The sequence below is a fragment of the Teleopsis dalmanni genome, chromosome 2, assembly GCF_002237135.1.
Source record: "Teleopsis dalmanni isolate 2A chromosome 2, ASM223713v2, whole genome shotgun sequence".
NCBI lineage: Eukaryota > Metazoa > Arthropoda > Insecta > Diptera > Diopsidae > Teleopsis > Teleopsis dalmanni.
The window spans coordinates 226,047,357-226,065,985 of record NC_051847.1 but is presented as its reverse complement, the minus strand read 5'-3'; the positions used below and the strand labels follow the sequence as shown (position 1 = coordinate 226,065,985).

Here is an 18,629-nt window from a genome sequence, read left to right as displayed (position 1 = left end):
CAAATCTAAGTCTTAAATGAGATTGCAGAATCATTGAAGTGAAATAAATTTTAAGTCTGTAAAACTTATATTAAAAATTTGTCATATTATGAATATATTTCTACTAATTAAAAACAAACATAGAAGAGAAGAATTAAGTACCTACCTAATGGATACCTTAAGGTCATATTCTTTAAAATGTATAGTGGACGTGTCACAGACTGAGAAATTTACTAAAACTAATCAATTCGAACGCTTTTGCTTGGTTTTTGGTATTTTTCTATTCTAAAGCGATAAAGTTAAAAACCTAAAGGGAATTTCAATTCCATATGAAAACTCTCGCTTAACTTTGTAGTTTTTGCATTGCAAAATTAAAAATTTGGTTTTCGAGGTGTTATGCTTACCTTGCCTTGAAATGTGCATACACGTATGAAAAAATACCAGAACCAAATGAAAATTCAAATAAAAATGGTTTCGAAATTGAAAGGAACTAGAAAATTCAAATTTTCAAGGCTGCAATGTGTTCACATGATGTCAAAGTTCAAGATGAAATAAAATTTTTATGGAAAATTGCTTATACAGCTTTTTGTCATAAACTTCTTTTTGGAATATGCAATGGTCATTGGACTTACGATATGCTAAGTGAAGTGAAGGTTATTACTAACATTTATTTTTTAAACAAAAATTTTTTTTAACTTCCACAAATTATAATAGGCTTGTGCTATACGCCAGTATAAATTCATATATTATTTCAAATATAAAGCCTTCACAATCTTTAAAATTAATCCTTTAGATATTCCCTGAAGGTTTTGTTTTTTTGAAAAAACTTTAAATGAAACTTTAACTGGTAAAAGGTTTTTAATATTATTTACTAAAGAAATTAATCCAAACATTGAAATTTGATTTTAAAGTCAATTATGATGAAAAACTCTATTTTCTTAATAGAAACTATTTTTAATAGGTAAAAAGGTTTTTTGAACGCTAGTGAATTACAACAAATTTTTTTATTATTTTATTAACTGATTTTTGGATTGATTATAATAGTTGTTTCGAGTATTGCCAAACACCCATAACCAGTGGACTTTATAGAGATACTTCTTATAATCTTAAATTATTCGTAAATTATTTATTGAGATTACAAGTTTTAAGTGTTAAACTTATACCCTGCCCAATTTAGAGTCAGTGTTAATTAACCAACCGACCCAAAGCCGTACTTGATGACTTAAAGTTTAGTTAGAATGCTTATTATATTATAACGAAGTCATAAACCAGCAATATAATAAATGTTTTTATTACGAAGTAAACTTAATTTTGGATATTTATATGCTTCAATATTATATACGTAATATTAAAATGAAAATTGAATTTATATTAAATCTCTTAACATCACTTCCGCAATTAATGCACAATTTGACTCAAATATTTATACACACATAATAAAATAAATAGCGTAGTGCTTACTAACAGCACTAAGAACATACTCTGAAACAATAAAATAATAATTCCATTGGTTCGGATCATGGAGTTTCATGTAGACACTTTTTTCGTTTCTTGTAGTTGTAATTGTGGAATTATAAATTAGCCACAAAATAAGCTTCAATGTTTGGAATTGCGAGTTGCACACCACTTCGAATTTGAAACATTTGCCATAAATATTTTCATTAATTATTTTTACCAAAAGACCAAATCCACAAACTATTTATTATCGGAGTTACTGTTAATAAAAACTAACTGTGCTTGCATTTGGTGATAAGATATGAGCAGCGCGATGCAGATTTCTGTGGAGGCAGATTCTGTGGTGCTGCCAGGTCTCTGACAATTCCAACAAATGTTCGCTCGGTCGGAATTTCTACGCTTTATGTAGATAAGAAAGATTGATTTTATCGCAACGTAACACCTTTTCTATGCTCTCTGTTAATTTACTTTTGCTCATTTGTGTACTGAGAAATTAATTTTTTTAGTGTACCGTTTTTGTTATGCCAATATGCCGACTTTTACAAAATGCACTCGGTCGGCGGTGCAACACATTGTGGCGCTAAAGCCTACTTGGAGCAGTATGCGCAATTCGCCTCACCATTTTCCACTTTAATCGTAACTACACTGCCCTGATGCTACCGTTCACTTACTTTCTGACCAGATACTTATTGTGCGGACGGATATGGCATTCTGGTAGGTGTCTTTGCAGCCAAGGCACAAGCTGTCGATTGGTGTTGCACACGCGTTCGCAGTTCATTAATAAGACTTGACTGCAATAGTGGCACTTGCAGAAATTGCAGAAATGTTGCATGCATCGCATATTCAAAGCGTGTTGCAGTGGAATTTATGTTATTGTTGGCATTTTAAATTTAATAAAACACGCTATTACAATATTCAACGTTGGCGATATACAATAATTGTCAGATGTTGCCGCACCGATTGCAGCTGCAGTTTAATGTCATTTAACATATATACAATGCATATGAGAAACGTTCAGCTGATATTTCTATTAACAATAATCGTCGAAACTACCGCAAAAACAATATGAAAAATGTCAGTTGAATTGCTTTTGTGCAAATTATTGGAAATACGTGAACTACGCTACCAAAGCACCAAATGGCTTCATTCAATTATAAATTGACAATTGTTAATATTGCTACGATTTCCCATTCGCAACGTACTGCAACCAATAATGCAAGCTACATAAATTTTATTAGACAGACTTTTTATATGCCGCCGCCGATATGAAATTAGTACGTATGCTCATAATTCAATAATCTTCATAAAGCGTTGCTAGGACGCACGCAGCCGATTAGGTTACCATATACCATGGCTACGTAGTGGAAACACTGAGTGTGGCATAAGTAATGTCGTGACCATATTGATACTGATACATTACAATTCATATTCACCTTTTTTTGGACTTTCAAACTGGTGCAGCAGCACTTATAGCGCTTTTTCTTCTGATCACTTACGGAAGAGACTTCCCTAAGCGGTACGAAACTAATTTCCAATAATACTTATGTCTTATTTTTATTGTTTAACTTAATATTTATATTTGATAAACAATACGAATACTTTTACTGACATTATGACATGCCTTAATATCGAGTGCGCAGATATTTCATTACAATGTTTATCGGCAAAATATTTGCTAAAAAGTTGATGATATACGATTCATTTTTAACAATACGAGGCACGATTGCCGCCTATCAGGGTTACTGGGTCGATGTTTTGCTTAGTCATATATCTCAGTGCTACAGTAAACAAAGCTCAAAATTGAAATGTTTGTACTTCGTAGGGAATGTTCAATGACATGAAAATGGATTACAGATACTAAAAATGTACACAGGCAATATATCATACATCGAGTTCTGTCATTGCGGAGTCTATATTTGGTTTCAAGTAATTCAGTACATGGAAGTACATTTATAGCCAACAATGAGACAATAAATTTGAGAGTTGAAAGAGTCTTCATATCCTTAATGTTTGTAAAGACAAAGGACGTTTAGTTTATTGATACCAAAAAAAATGCGTCACACAATTAAAAAACTACAAATGCTAAAACTAAGCATTCGATAATTATATCAATAAACATTATATATATTGTATATATATGTATACTTCAAAGTAAATAGAGTTTAGAGTTAAATGAAAAAAACTATATGTGTACTATATGGTATATGATTGAAATACACATTTATGATAGAATATTAGTCGAAAAATTGTCTAAACTATGGGAAAGTGTTATCATTAAAAATTTATAATAAGAAATAATGAATGAATTTATTACTAAGGTGTTCTTTTAAATGTGCTTAAATGTAATTCTATATCTCATAAATTGTACACTTGATGAACGCCAGAAGTGTTACTGGCTTGTCCATATATACCAAGGACTGTAAACATACCACTGAAATAACATATTGTAAGAAGGCACGCTAACCTCCATTTAGAGAGACAATATTTTCAGCAAACTCTTGTTTTAATCAGAAGTTGATTTATCAAACAATATAGATATAGCATAATCTCATTATAATAATGCTGGTTTGAGCATAGAAAAATGCACAATGTTTATAACTCTGCTACGGGCGTCACTAACTATGACATCATTTTTGAAGAAGATATCAGTCCATAAATTGCACGAATGATTGGATTTTCCAGGTACATTAGTGGGTAACGATACGTCCTAATTTGATTTATTGGCAGAGTTAGCTACATTTGCTCCATGGTGTTTCATTTTGTTATCAATGTTTAATGAATTTATATTTTAGATAGATATAACATAGTATATAAATAAAAAGTTAATGAACGGTGCTTGAACATAAGTCTCCGCATAATAATTTGTCAAACTTTATCAAACAAGAAGTTTTAAGAAAGTAACTACTAAGATGAGACTGTATAATTAAGTTCAGAAGTCATGTAATAATTGAGTATATACTAATATTTATTTAATATAGTTTGTGTTGGAGATGAACTAATTCATTCCGATATTAGAGAGAAACATTCCAGAGAAAAAGATGTTTGGATTGACCGCTGAAGGACGACGTTGGCCATGATCACGGCTTCGGTGGAACAAGCAAGTAAGTAAATAAGTAATGAGAAAGTTATTTTAATAAAAATAAACTTATACTTAATTATTTAAAGAATTTAATATATTTTTATTTCTTAGTATTTCATATAAATATCACTTGATCATATCTTGAAGGTGTAATTTTATTTCATGCATAATTGTGTATTATATTAGTTGTAAAGAGAAATTATAAATTGAATAACCTAAATATAAACCATTATTTACATGTTTTCAAATAAGGAAAAGGAAGAGCATGTTACTGGATATACCAAACATGTTTTTATCTTATAAAGGACTGTTAATGAATTCATAACGTAATCAATTTTAATTTTCTAAAAAGAATAAAAGATAAGTGCTTATGAAAATATCTTATTTACAACTCACACATGCAATGAATTCGGTTTATTATAAAAAAATATATATTATATATAAAAAAGTAACAAGGATACGCACAGACACATTGACTTCGGCGTAGTCTTTGATTTATATTGAAAAATAAATGAATTTTAGCTGAAACTTTGAATTTACATAAGCAGTTGACTTGTGATTTTTTTGTAATTTTAGTGCATTTAGTGTGCATATCATTATAAAAAAATCAACATGTAACATATCAATTTAAAGTCTGAAGGTTACTATCTTCCATAAATTGGATCGAAATCTTCCATACCGCACTTTGGAGAAACCATACTTTCATAAGTCGGAATCATGTATTTAATATTCAAGTAAGCTGTAGGGCCACCACATTGTTCCAACAGTTTTAAGGTATCCTCAATCACATCTCCAATTCGTTTGGAACGATCCGCTTCAACGCCATCCAAAAGATTCACATTCATATTTTTATAGAGATTGCATACACCCAGTAATTGTCGATAGTAAGGTACTAAAGCCTGTCCAACACAAGGAGCTGTTCGGTACAAGCAAAAAAGAAATTTATCTATAAATATGCGAGTATTATTTCTACTAACCAACACGCACCATCTCCTGTAAGACCTTAAGAGCATCAATAATAATAGTTTTACGTCGAGTATTGAATGCTCTCTTAAATGGCAATATAACACGGGGCAATACTGGTAATATTTTGTTGGGACCTTTGTTTATTAAATCAATGGCGGCATATTTTGCCAGTAGGCGTAGTTCTGGCTTATTATCTGCAAGTCTGAATAATGCATATTTAGAGTTATTCACCTGCAGTAAGATGTTTAATTTACCCATCTATAAAAATTGGAAAATAGTAGCAATAATCTAAGTTTTGAGGTGGGCATAACCATTTCAGCAAATATGGACTGCCTTTAATCCGCTCACTTTTCTCGATTTTGTTGTCCGCAGTACGCTCAGTACGCTTTTTTTGAGTAGCTTTGACAACAGGAATATCTCCACGAAGAACATAAATTTCGAAATTCGTTTGCTTAACTGGACGTGCTTGGTAAACATTAATTCTGCGAAAGTCTCAAAAGGTTTAGATAATGGTTTTGAAAAGAATGCATAGAAACTGTTTACTTAAAAGAACTTTTTATCGCTTTTTAAATTGTATATGTTGGGACAAATTTCCTTTTATCATTTCATATTATCAAGTAAATATAAAATGTTGTGAAACCGGGTCAAATTTGTCGGGAAAAAATAAAGACAGATAGCGGTTCTGTATCATGTAATAATACGGATGAACATATGGATAAAAAAGAGATACATAGATATACCAAGGGGTTATGAATTTCACCTATTCTATTACCACTATCATTTTTTACAATATATATATTTATATAATACGAAAAAAATTAGAGGAATTGCATTTACTTGGGTGGAGGAAGAACAATTGTATTCTTTTGTAAAGCTTGATAGGAAAAAGCTGGTACAACTCTTGGCGCCTAATAAATAAACGAAATGAGTAGTTTGACTAAAATTTGAAGAAATTTCTTTACTCACCTGTCTATGGGCACGCAACATTTCACGACATAGCTTTCCGGAAACAGTAGACATTTTAATGGGGTTCTTGGGTGGTTCTTCCTTTTTCAACATTTTGACGAAAATTTATATTACTAAATTTACGTTAAAATGTGGAAACTGCACACTAAAATGCTACTGACTACGCCGAAATAATTAACAAAAACTAATTAATAAATTAATCCACAACACACAACAAAACAAGGATTTCAAAATTTATTTAAAATAAAATAAACTGCATGTTTTTTTGGATTTCTTAAACATAAACAAGCGATTGCTAAGTTAAAATTTTTACGAACAAATGATATACAAATTATATGTACTGAAGAATATATCTAGACTTCCTTGTCCTAGTCAGGTAAGTGTAAGACGAATATATATTTATAAAATAAACATCCATTAAGTTAAATAAGCTTTGTAAAAAAGATATCTACCTTCTACTTGAAACACTCTTAATAATAATATATCTTTTATGTTTGATAATGATCTCTTGACCATTCGAAATACTATTCAACTTTACAAAGAAATCCCTTAAAACTGATGGGAGGTTATTTAAAGCATCAATGCCATTGTGAAATGTATTGGATCTCTTATGTGACTAATACTATGTCATTTGTAGAACTTTTTTAATAATTTTTCACATCTCTCAAGTAATTTTTTTAACTCTTTATTTAAACTAAAACTCAAAGTAATGAAATTATAAAGTTGGAAGTTGAATGCGATTTGCCTGTCAATTAATAAAAACTCACATCAACACTTACACAAATGGACTACGGTTGACACTCCAAGCTCATTATGTATACAGTTCCATTTGCACTCATCCGATATCCAACATTTAACAACATCAGCTGCATCAACTGCATCAGCTGCATCGGAATTGATGCAGAAGCCAGAATTGGTGCCATTTTCCATGCATTACAATTACAAATCGCATTGTTCAATAAAAATAACAACACTACAAAAAAACTTATATGGAATCAAGTGGAATACCGCAGTAGGGGACGTGTGCATCTTTAACATGTGCCGAACTGCTAAAAATAGTTAGTGTCTTGGTAAATTTAGTACCAAAGTGAAATAAAGTAGATAGATTCCAACTGAGAAGGGAATAAACGGAGTGTAGTGGCAAAAAGATTAGTAAATTGATGACAAGAACTTAAGTGGCCTTGGACTTATAGTCAACAAAACAACCACAAAGAACATAAATAAAAAGAAAAATGGTAAAGTGGTAAAGTGGTAAATGCATTAAGAGAAGAAACCTTATAAGCACATATAAGCTTAGAAGGACAAAGTTCTGCTGGACGCATCAGCAAGGAACAAATTACAAGAACATTAAAAATTTAAGCTGAATTTTACACATCCGAAGCCAATCGAGTACCAACTGCAGTGGAGCAATAAACAATAAACAGAAACAAAAAGTGTGATTTGGCAGCGCTTTAATTTCAACCTGTTAATATAATTAATTTTATAGATTCTACGTTTCGATTTCAGTTTTTATTATGGCATTAAAAGAGTAAAAACTTGCGTGGAAAATCGCAACTGCGTACGACTATTGAACGAAGGTCGGAGGCTTTGTCCATTTATGGCGCCTCAACTAAATGCCACCCGCTTGATGGACAGCCATGGGATACGCTGCGGTCTTGTCTGTTAGTGCGTTCTTAACCACAATCGAAGCGTTGCACTATAAAATATATTTGTATTAATTATACAAAATAATACCTGAAGGAATCCATATAATATTCTTAGGCACAAAGTGCAATACCTTAACATAAAACTATTTCATGAAGACGTTGTAAATGCTTTTAGCCTGGTACTGCACTCTTAATACTCTTAATATTATTTCTGTGACTCTTCGCTCTTAGCGTCTTAATATAATGTTCAACGAATGTATTGTACGTTATAGACTTTTTATGCTATTGACATTTATATAGGGTTTTCTGCTTTTTATCCTGCTATAGGCTTCTTCCAATCCAAACTTTTCTAACAATTTAAGGTTAAATTCATAATAAATTCACATTTCGTATACCAGTGCCTATTGGCAGATAACGTAGACTGCAACTTGGATATTTTATTTATATTTAACAGCTTTCTAATAAAACCTTCGTATGTATTTGGCTGACGGCATTGAATTCTTTCAGCTCAGCTAGTACCTTTAGTGACCCAATAAAGACATAAAACTAAGTAATTCTTGACAGTAAATTGCTCTGCCTCTAAGAAATAATTATTTGTGCTTAAGTATGACTTACAATTAAACGTATTTACCTTTTACCTTTTTTTTAAATATTTTTTCGAGTAAAGAGTCCGGAATTTATTAAAAATATAGAGTAGGCTGCACTATATTTCATTGAATCACTTAAAGTTCTTGCAGTTAAAAGTTTTACTTTCAAATGTGACTACATAAATTACTACACATTCGTACTATATCATTATTTTCTCGACCCATTTCAGCACAAAAATTTACTTAGTTACTTAGGTGCATATGTTTAAAATTTTAAATATTGAAGATAAATAAAATCTGAAATTTATTTAATAATCTTATAATTCAAACTACAAATACTCTACTATTAAGCAAAAGCTTAGAATCAGAATCTGTTTGAATCTTAAAGAACTTACCAATGCATAACATTTAAGTACTGTACAAAAGACTAAAGAACTTTGCTTTCTTACAAAATATTAAATTCAACTTAAGGTTAATGTTTAAGAATAATTAATGAGCTAAAATGAGTTACACAAATTATGTTGTAAAATTTGGCAGTCTCAAAAGCAATTTGGGATACTTCCTCTCTCATGATCATTTGACTGCTAGACATGAAAGTTATTGATCGTTACATTTACAGCTAAAAGAAAAATGATCATTTGTAAAAAATTTAATAAACTAGAACTTAGTTAACAAATTAATTAAGAACTGTTCTTACTCTAGTTAATGTTTTTTCACACCACTTTCAATTTGATAACAGTAAGAATATTTTTTTGTACTTCGAACTTAAAGTTCTGACATAAAGCTAGCTGCTTGCATGGGAAAATATTGCCGACATGTGATTATTAAAACAAGAGAACGTTAATTAGCTGTGTATTTGTCAATAATACTAATTACCTACTTAACCATGAGAAAAATAACATATAAGCCGCTGTGCAAATGTAACAAATATAACGTTTTAATGGGGAAGCAGATATTATCATGATCGCATACGAGTCCGAAAGCAATTGCTAGTTCAATTGACTTGGTTCATTGCGTATCTTGCTTAGTTGCACAGTGGAAGTAGCACTTCTTGCAAATATTGCATATTTATGCACAAAACTGAATAAATTAATACCACGAGAGGAGACTAAACTACTAATGCAATAATTATTGCAACTCTCAATATTTAGAAGTATCTATAGCCAGAAATAATTTGCATAAAATCTGTCACCCATGTCAGCCAGAGTTTAGCTTGCTTTATGAGAGTAGCGCTCAAAAGCTGCAAGTTGACTCAGTTTACAGCTTTATAGGCCTGTGCAGCTGCAAACTTATCGTTTGTCGTTTTCGTACTGTACCGTTGGTCGGAGAAAGAACGTAAAGATGCCTAAAAATTAATTAGAAAATATTTCTGCTGCTGTAAAAGATCCGCCAAGGCAACCAACCAAGCATAAAGCAGCCGATTAACACTTCTGGGCACCGCAGCCCAATCAGGTGTGGTGTAACCAATTTCATTGTTAACCAGCCGCAACGGCAAGAGCAAAAAATCACACAAAAGAAGAAAATTATTACGATTATTGCTCGAGCCCTGCAGCTCTGGGGATATTAAAAGTAAATTAGTTTAAAATTACGTTTCAAAGTGGATTTAAACGAGTTTTGTAATTAAATTCCGAGTTATTACTGATTACGGCTTTTGCCCGAGGAGTGAGAAATTGTTTTCTATTGAAATTCGATTGTAAATGCGATTATGTAACTATGTGGTACTGTCTCAACTATCGATGCCATTCCTAATAAGTCCAGTTGTAAATATTTAATTATTACTATTAGCCGCACTCCAAACTTCCTTTTAAGCCCTTAAGTGTGTGTCTCTGTATTAACATTTGCGGCATTTACAGCATTTACAGCATTTACAGCTTTGCATAATATTTACATAAGCCATTAAATCATCTATATCGCTTTAATATCTGCTCAGAACAGTAGGGTCTTAGCAAACTTCCCTAAAACTCATTTCGTCTGCTCTGTTGTCTTCGGCTACACAACGTGGTGGTTCGATACATCGTAGGTTGGCCAGTAACAAAAATTTATTAGCATTAACAAGTGCAGCCATAAATGAGGCATGCAACAATACGCATTGCTATGGTTTGCATGCGAAGTACGCTATTTTTAATGCAAATTATGGTAATATTGTAATATTATGGCAGTAATGAGCTGAAACCTTCGCATATAAGTACCTGCTATAATAGCATTGTCTCCTGGCATGAGACCATGGAACATAGACAGAACATAAAATTGTGTTTAATTGAATTTTAAATACAATTACATTGAAAAGCTTTTATTTCCTTTTTGTTTTACAAGAATCATATAAATGACAACAGAGAACTTTTTATGGATGCTGTAAAACGCATTCTTGTATCGGATGTTCTTTTCGCTGCTTAAGAACTTAAAATGATAATACAAAACGGAAATATCATTGAAATAAAATTTTTTTATTACAATCTGATAGATAATTTCATGGCATTAATTTTTTTTATATGATTACTGGCATATGTCCGCCTCGGGTACGAGTTACATGGTCCATTCGATCAGTTCCATTTTTAACTACTTTTTGCAATATATGTGATGGCATGCCACGTTAATGGTGGCATAAACATTGGCTTCCTATGCTTCAAGAGTTGGTGGTTTATCGATTGTCATCCTAAACCAATGACTAAACATAGTCCCATAAAAATAATCGAGAGGAGATAAATCGCTCGAACGAGGAGGCCAGTTAACAGGACCACTTTTTGAAATAAAGTTGTTACCAAATTAATTTGGCAATAGCTCGATTGTTAAGTGCGTTGTATTGAAAGCGGCGATCTTGTTGGAACCAAATATAGTCGATATTAAACTGATTTATTTTCGGAAACAAAAATTTAGTCAATAAGGCTCGATAGTGCTCGCTCTTCACCGAAACGGCAGCACCTTTCTCATTTCGATAGAAATAAGGACCGATGCTGCCGCCAGCGGTTGATGATGCGGTTTACATTGCATTAAATAGTCAATTTTAATGGATGTAATGGTGATTTATTAGCAGATTGAGGATTATCTTCGCTCCAGACTTATTTTTTTCAAAGTAAATTTCCACAATTTAGAAGCATTGGGATAGAAATGTCAACACAGTTTAACATTCTCTATGAAACTAGTTACCGATATCAATAGTTCTCATGCAGTTAAAAAAAATACCCGATATAAAAAAAAAATTTATAACAAATCTGCTAAAAACAAATTCTATACTTAGAAAATAAGTATAGAAAAATAAGTAGTCATACAACATATAAACAGGGTTATCCATTTTGTTGTTCTCGAAGTAAAAGTACTTAGTGCTACAAAATAAATTTCAATCAAATTTTCATACAGTAAAGTTGTTTTGGACCCAGCTAATTAACGTTCTCTTGTTTTGGACATGAAATACATCAACAAATGTCCTCTATGAGACATTGGGTCTTTCGGAAGTAAGTTTTGATAATTTGTCGAGACAAACCTAGCAATAGTTGTGCCAGCATTGAAACGCCAAGATTTTTAGGATTTTGAATATTAGCACGATACTTTGCTCAACTCCCACCATTTAACTAAGCATTACCATACCATTAACAACAAATTACCACAAAGTATGTGACAGTATCTTATTAAAATCATTTATTTTTCAGATTCACATTCATATCTTCAATTGAAAAGGAACAGTTTAAGGAAACCAAACTGTTGTATCTATCTATTCTAATTGCAGTGATATCCATGCCATGGAAACAATGAACACTATAACATATACCTCTTAAAACCAAAAAACAACTCAATAGAATTGAAAAAGATGCTCCTGAAACTATACATAATATGGGTATTATATATAATTTAGTCTATTATGAATAGTAGACTCTTATAATTTCAAATAATATAACTTGTTCTACGAATTCATCTAACATATTTAAATAGATAGTTATGACACAATTGTTGGGAAACTTTTTTGCATATAGTTTAAGCTTGAGTAGACATTAAAAAATTATTTTATTAAAAATATAGAAAGTTTCTCTTCGGTTAACCATATTGTAATGTTTAGAAATGCATTCTGTCTGGATGGATATATAAATTTCTAAATATATTTAATCATAATAGATCTTGTTGATAACGTCACATAATATGTATGACATGGTCCAACTCAATAGAAAAAAAATCTAGTTTTGCTTGCTTCTTTCTTTCCAGCAAAGTTGCCATATTGGGTGGAAATCATATAATTGGCAGCCAAGAATGCTGGTACTCGATGGAAGGTATATGTTCACTCTAATCTCTTTTTTGCAAAGTGGAAAAGAAGTTCAACATATTCTAATGATACTTCAAAAAATTAAGAATACTTACACTTTCTATTTTAGCCTAGCAAACTATATCCTTACCGCATTAAACCTTTAATTTCAGTTTATTCGGAATACTGGTCACAACACAATAATCTGGAGAAAAACACTCGGTATACAGATGTATAGAAATCTATTCCTTTATTTATTAAAAGCAGCAAGATAAACTTCGTTGACTTTACATTATTTATTTATTATAAAATATTTATATATTAGTTTCATTGCGTATTGATTTATTAATTGAACATTAAGTGCTTTCCTATAAAAAAATTACACTCCTATTATTTCATTATATGCCATTAAACTTTTAAATATAAGTAATAATTTTTAATTAAAATTTTGTTTATTTAAAGCACCAAAACTTAACACCAAGTCGTTAATTAATAGAAATATATTTGATTTAATGATTTTTAGCTAAAATATTAAATAATTTATTAAGTTTAAAATATTACTTCATTAACTTAATTTTTCTAATTATAATTAAATCGTTATTATTAATAAAACTTATGTGTTAATGTCGTATGAGTCATTTTGAATGACCTAATATTACTAGCACATTATTAATAATAATAAAATTTTATTTTAATTAATTTCAGAATTGCATTAATAAATATTATAAAAATATCATTTTAATATAAGTATACTAAAATTCATTTAGAAATCTTCATGGCTTCTATTATTATTATACAAGACTCTTCTTCATCTTCTATTAATTTCTTTTAAATTAGTTTTATTATTTTATTTATTAGTTATAAATGTGATGATTATAATGATTTTTATTATAAGTTATAAATTTTAAACTATTAATTTAAAATTGTTAATTGTTATTAAGAATTTTTTATAAAATGTTTAAAATCTTTAATTAAAATGATTAATTCGTTTCAAATATCGTAATATCAATTTATTAACTGCACTTTATTTTCATTGATTTAATAAATATTTTAAATGAACTGAACTTTTATTATTTAATATGAGTTTAGAAGAATATATAATTATTATAAAAAAAATTAATTTATTGGTTGTTGTTGTTTTTATAAATATATTTTGCATTATTTATTTATATTTATTTGTCAAATGCAAAAAAGAAAGTAAAAAGTAGTCATATATATCAGTCGTTTATTCTTAAATTATTTGCAACTTATGACTAGCTTAATTAATAATTAGTTTATAAGTCTTATAATTAATAAATTAATTATATATTTAAAAAGTCTTGCACTTTTCCCTTATAACATAAATGTTTTAATTCTTCATACCATAAAGTATATAAATAATTGATTATTTTTCAATAAATTAATAAATAAGTATAAGTATTTAATGGCGTCTAGTTTAAAAATTCTTATTACTCGTCTTTAAGTCCATCATCTTCAATGATAAACTTCACTGATTATATCTATTAAAAATTTAAACCTCAAAAATGCCTTAACTTATTTTTAAAGGTGGATCTTATTTTGCTGTAGTTATTCAGTTGCTGATGGTTGTACACCTAAAACTGACGTCCATGTCGTGCTGCAAAATTGCTCTCGTATAGTTTAGATAGTGACTCTGAGCGTGCATTTGCGGCTATTGTAGTGCTGGTAGAAGTACTAGAAGCACCAAAGGCGGAAGCGCTGCTGCCGGCTTGATTGACGACATAGGGCATGTGTTTTCGGCGTTTCTGGTGTAAGTAGGTCCAAATGGCAATGACAACTAGCTGAGCTAACAGGAACACAGTGCCAGCCACGATAAGAGCTGAAATTTATTTGGGAATATACACAAATCGTGTTTTAACAATACAATTAAAACAAAGTCAAATAATTCAAATTACCTATGCCATTAACGCAATATGCGTGTTCAGGATCATTGGCAACATAGACAGTTTCATTCACATCGTAACCTTTGGGTTTGCCCTGCTGCTGCTTATCAAAACCAAATTTGTCCGTAATCTGTATAGACTGGACTAAAAGCATATCATCTAAATTGGGCTTCTTTGTTATGTCACGACGAGAGCGGGTGCTGACATTATCATTAGAAGTAGCTTAAAGTTGTAAATTTTATTAATTAGTTTATTTCTTTACTTCATCAAGTAAAATCACAATAAAAATCTGAGGAATTATATTGACAGATGGGTTAATTTTTACCTGTTAAACTTAACGACCGCCGTCTTCTGCGTCCAAATGAATCCAGCGATTTTAAATCTCCAGTTAAATCATCTTGTTCACACTGCACTGGCTCACATGATGGCATACAAGGTGTTACCAAGGCTCGAAATTGCACAACTTCCGAAGACGGAAATTTGAATGCATCGAAGTGCGACAATAATACCTTTCCGGAGAATGTGCTTTTGTATATAGGACCCATAATGAAGTGATCTGTTGGACAACCTCTTGAATCAATAAGAGTAATTTCTGCATTATCACTACCATCCATAGCAACCAATTCGCGCACAAATATTTCATAAGGACTTTGCTCGTCAACTATTTCGAATTTGAGTGCTAATGGATCACCGACTTCAGCTGAACGCATAATATCAGAACCATCGCGTGAAGTGATTTTCATTATCACATTCGGTGAATCGACAATGACTTCTTCTGACAATGCGGGCTCAATGTCACCCTTGATGCCTAGATCCACTTCATTCGTTACTGATTTATTGGTCATATCATATTGACAAGTAACTGCCAATCCCAAATCAGATGACGTCACAATTGTGTCATGATGTTGTATAACTACATCGTTGATATAACGACCTGAACTTGTTTGACGAACGTTGCATTCAAGATCCTGGTAGCCCATACGTATTTCAAAATCAAGCGATTTTTTAACATCCACAGCACACGATTTTGGTGAACCTTTTGCGTAGATTTTACCATCGAATAATTTGGAGGTGCGTATACGTGCAATCATATCACCAGAGCCACATTCAACAGTTACGTTATAACAGGAGGATAACTCATAAGTTGCAGCTTCAGGCACATCCAAATAGGGATTTTGTATATCGGTTAGTGTGGCGCGATTATGATGTGATAAACGGCAGACCATATCACCAGTATCACCATAATCATATGAATGACATCTGTGCCATTGAGATGCAATTTATTAAAGCGCTTTGGAAAAATGTTATAAGCTTACCTATAGGGGGAATTTAAGCACAAATCTCTACACTCATCTATACTGGCCACATCTTGATAAACTGAGTCAACCGTTTTAAGTATTCTGCCCTTCAGGCGTTTAAATTCACACAACTTATTTGGTTCTTCAGCACAACTGTTTTCCAAATAGTCAATACCATCTTCTGGTAGAAAGGCGCTAGCACCAGCCAAAGTGAAACGATCCATTTCAGAAAGTTCACAGGTATTAGTCGCAATGTGATAGTTGGCAGATCTAATTTTAAATTTAGTGGTGGCAGATGTGGCAATAAAGCAAAGATATTCAATTAATTTATTTACTGATTCTATGTGTTATATATATTAGTTTCAAAATTATGCAGATGTTCACTTTTAACAAATTGGGAGAGTACTTTTTTGCGTTCAAATAAATTTTGAATCAGATATCTTACCTGCAAGTAAATTCATTTTCTTCCAAGCATAACCTTGCACAATCGTGTCTAGAAGCCACTTCCTCGGATTTCTTCTTCAGTCCCTTCAATTTAAATCCTTGAACACGATCAACACTCCAAGCACGAGCGCATGGACGTATACCAAGGCATGTCTTTTGTGCATAAATAGTGAAGACAGGAAATTGGGACTTCGTAAGAGCACCTGCCAAAAAGGTAATTCACCAAAAATAAAGGTGGTGTTGTTTAAATGTTAATAGAGAGTAAGCTTTCTTAAAAGAAAACTTCGTGAAGAATAAGACAGTTTGATACGTTATTTTTATTTATTTATTATTGATTCAAGGAAATTCTTCTTTTACTTTATATCTTTTGAAATTTGAAGTATTTGATTTGGATTTGGATTTGGATTTTCTATTGTTGGATACATTTTTTTAAAAAAATGTGAAACTGTGATAATAATCAATTAATAATAATCAATTAATCATAATTGTTTTTTTAATGTTCTTTGCTAAGTGGGACTTCAAATACAATAGTTACTAGTAGCACATTTTAAAAATATTTATATTTGTATTGAAAACTATTTAAAGAACTATATATACAATTGAATAGGTACATAGAATAAAGATTACCTGGTAATTGATCTGCATTAGCTGTGAAGAGCACACAAAGTCCAGTTTCGTAATTTGCCGATTGACACGTCTCATTATTTTCGCAAGCCTCCAAGCAATCCGTCAGCATCAAAGTACCCGGCATTGAATCCAACAGCTTGTCGGGAGCAGAAAAAACATAGCTGCAAAAGCAAAAAGAATTTTTTTATAGATTCAATTCATGTCAAAATCTTCAGTTAGTCCCTCGATAATAAGGTGTAGTATGAGATATTAATTTTTGTTAAATAGAATCACAATCACAATGGTTAAATCTATGATGGTTAAATCTACGCCTTAAAAGGAGCGAAAAAAGGTTTAAATTTCTAACTAACAACTGCACTCCGGTTTAACATTCCATTTTTTAACATTGATTTGCCCACTTCTGTGCTGGTACTGAGGACGACATTTGTCATGACTTAAGATAATTGTCATTGGAACATTACACAAGCAACAATTCCACTTACCACAAACGGTGCAACATCCTTTATTGCAGCTCCAACACTTTTTTACAGATTTGCTGCCATTGTTGTTCCGGCAGTAAATTTTCGCAGACGTCCATTTAAGCGTTGATTTGTAGCAAGTACTTATGTGTCGGCCGCTCCAACAAAAGTTGAAGCAACAATTGCCCCAACAAAACCAACAGAAATAAGAAGAAATGTGCAGCAAATAAATAAATTGCCAACAAATATTTCCAGCATTTGAAAAGGTAATTGTTTATGGTAGTAAAAGCAATTTAAAAATAAATGAAAAATCTTTTAAATTAAAAAGATTTTTGCTTCTAATGCGTTCTGCGTTTTGGATTTTGGGCTCAGTTAGCCCAGGCAAGAGGAAACAGCGACTTAGAAGTGTTGTTTTGTTTGCTTGTTGTCTTGCTGCTGTTGTTTGTTTGATGACTTTTCATTTCTAAGCTGAACTTACAGTGCCAAAGCCTTTTCATTTCATTACGTTAGAAGCTCTAAACGCGACAAATGGCTTGGGCTTGGGCTTGTTAGCCACTTGATAATAATTGCGAAAGTTGTTATTTGTTAGAAAATACAAAGTCTGTATTAGAGACAAGTGACTTAAAAGCTGTTTTACATGAAAGTCAATTAAGCCAACAAAAAACTGGAGTTTATTAACTTCACTTGTCGCTACAAAAATAAATTGTCATTTCCTCTTCTGATAAAGATGCATATAATTGGTGTGATTAAAGTAAAAGTTAAGTTTATTGAATTGAGAAACTAGAGTTTTCCTTCAGAGATGATATTCAAGTGTTGTGCAATATATGTAAAAATTCTCAAAAAGGAAGTTATTTTTTCTTCTATTGATTCTATTCATTCCTATTTATTTCATCATCTTTCTATTCATTTAACATACTACCAATATATATTGTAAAAAGTAATATACATTGTCTTTTTTGAATTTCTTTTACTTTAGGTCTAGAAGTTATACATTC

General features: G+C 31.2%; 2 protein-coding genes across 2 annotated transcripts; both read right to left on the bottom strand.

Moving 5' to 3' along the window:
- Nucleotides 1-4,914: 4,914 nt before the first annotated feature.
- On the bottom strand, nt 4,915-6,632 carry LOC119681051 (parkin coregulated gene protein homolog). The gene is made up of 5 exons (XM_038094116.1): nt 6,446-6,632; nt 6,317-6,387; nt 5,734-5,961; nt 5,491-5,681; nt 4,915-5,429 (listed from the first exon to the last, which is right to left on the bottom strand). The coding sequence occupies exons 1-5, from the start codon at nt 6,536-6,538 to the stop codon at nt 5,158-5,160; spliced, it is 855 nt and encodes a 284-aa protein (XP_037950044.1). The 5' UTR covers nt 6,539-6,632; the 3' UTR covers nt 4,915-5,157.
- A 7,710-nt stretch (nt 6,633-14,342) lies between these two features.
- On the bottom strand, nt 14,343-17,675 carry LOC119676859. Its single transcript, XM_038088117.1, has 7 exons — nt 17,659-17,675; nt 17,177-17,337; nt 16,551-16,752; nt 16,124-16,375; nt 15,133-16,067; nt 14,820-15,029; nt 14,343-14,743 (listed from the first exon to the last, which is right to left on the bottom strand). Exons 1-7 carry the CDS (start codon nt 17,673-17,675, stop codon nt 14,499-14,501), a joined length of 2,022 nt encoding a protein of 673 aa, XP_037944045.1. The 3' UTR covers nt 14,343-14,498.
- Between the last annotated feature and the right edge of the window lie 954 nt (nt 17,676-18,629).

What these genes read in the sequence shown, in the direction of transcription:
- LOC119681051 (XM_038094116.1), bottom strand. Translation starts at nt 6,538, where the DNA reads ATGTTGAAAAAGGAAGAACCACCCAAGAACCCCATTAAAATGTCTACT. An exon ending in TTTCCAATTTTTATAGATGG is followed by an intron (nt 5,682 to 5,733) that starts GTAAATTAAACA and finishes TGCATTATTCAG; the next exon opens with ACTTGCAGATAATAAGCCAG. An exon ending in ACAGGAGATGGTGCGTGTTG is followed by an intron (nt 5,430 to 5,490) that starts GTTAGTAGAAAT and finishes TGTACCGAACAG; the next exon opens with CTCCTTGTGTTGGACAGGCT.
- LOC119676859 (XM_038088117.1), bottom strand. An exon ending in GAAAATGAATTTACTTGCAG is followed by an intron (nt 16,376 to 16,550) that starts GTAAGATATCTG and finishes ATTTAAAATTAG; the next exon opens with ATCTGCCAACTATCACATTG. An exon ending in TGCTTAAATTCCCCCTATAG is followed by an intron (nt 16,068 to 16,123) that starts GTAAGCTTATAA and finishes TCAATGGCACAG; the next exon opens with ATGTCATTCATATGATTATG.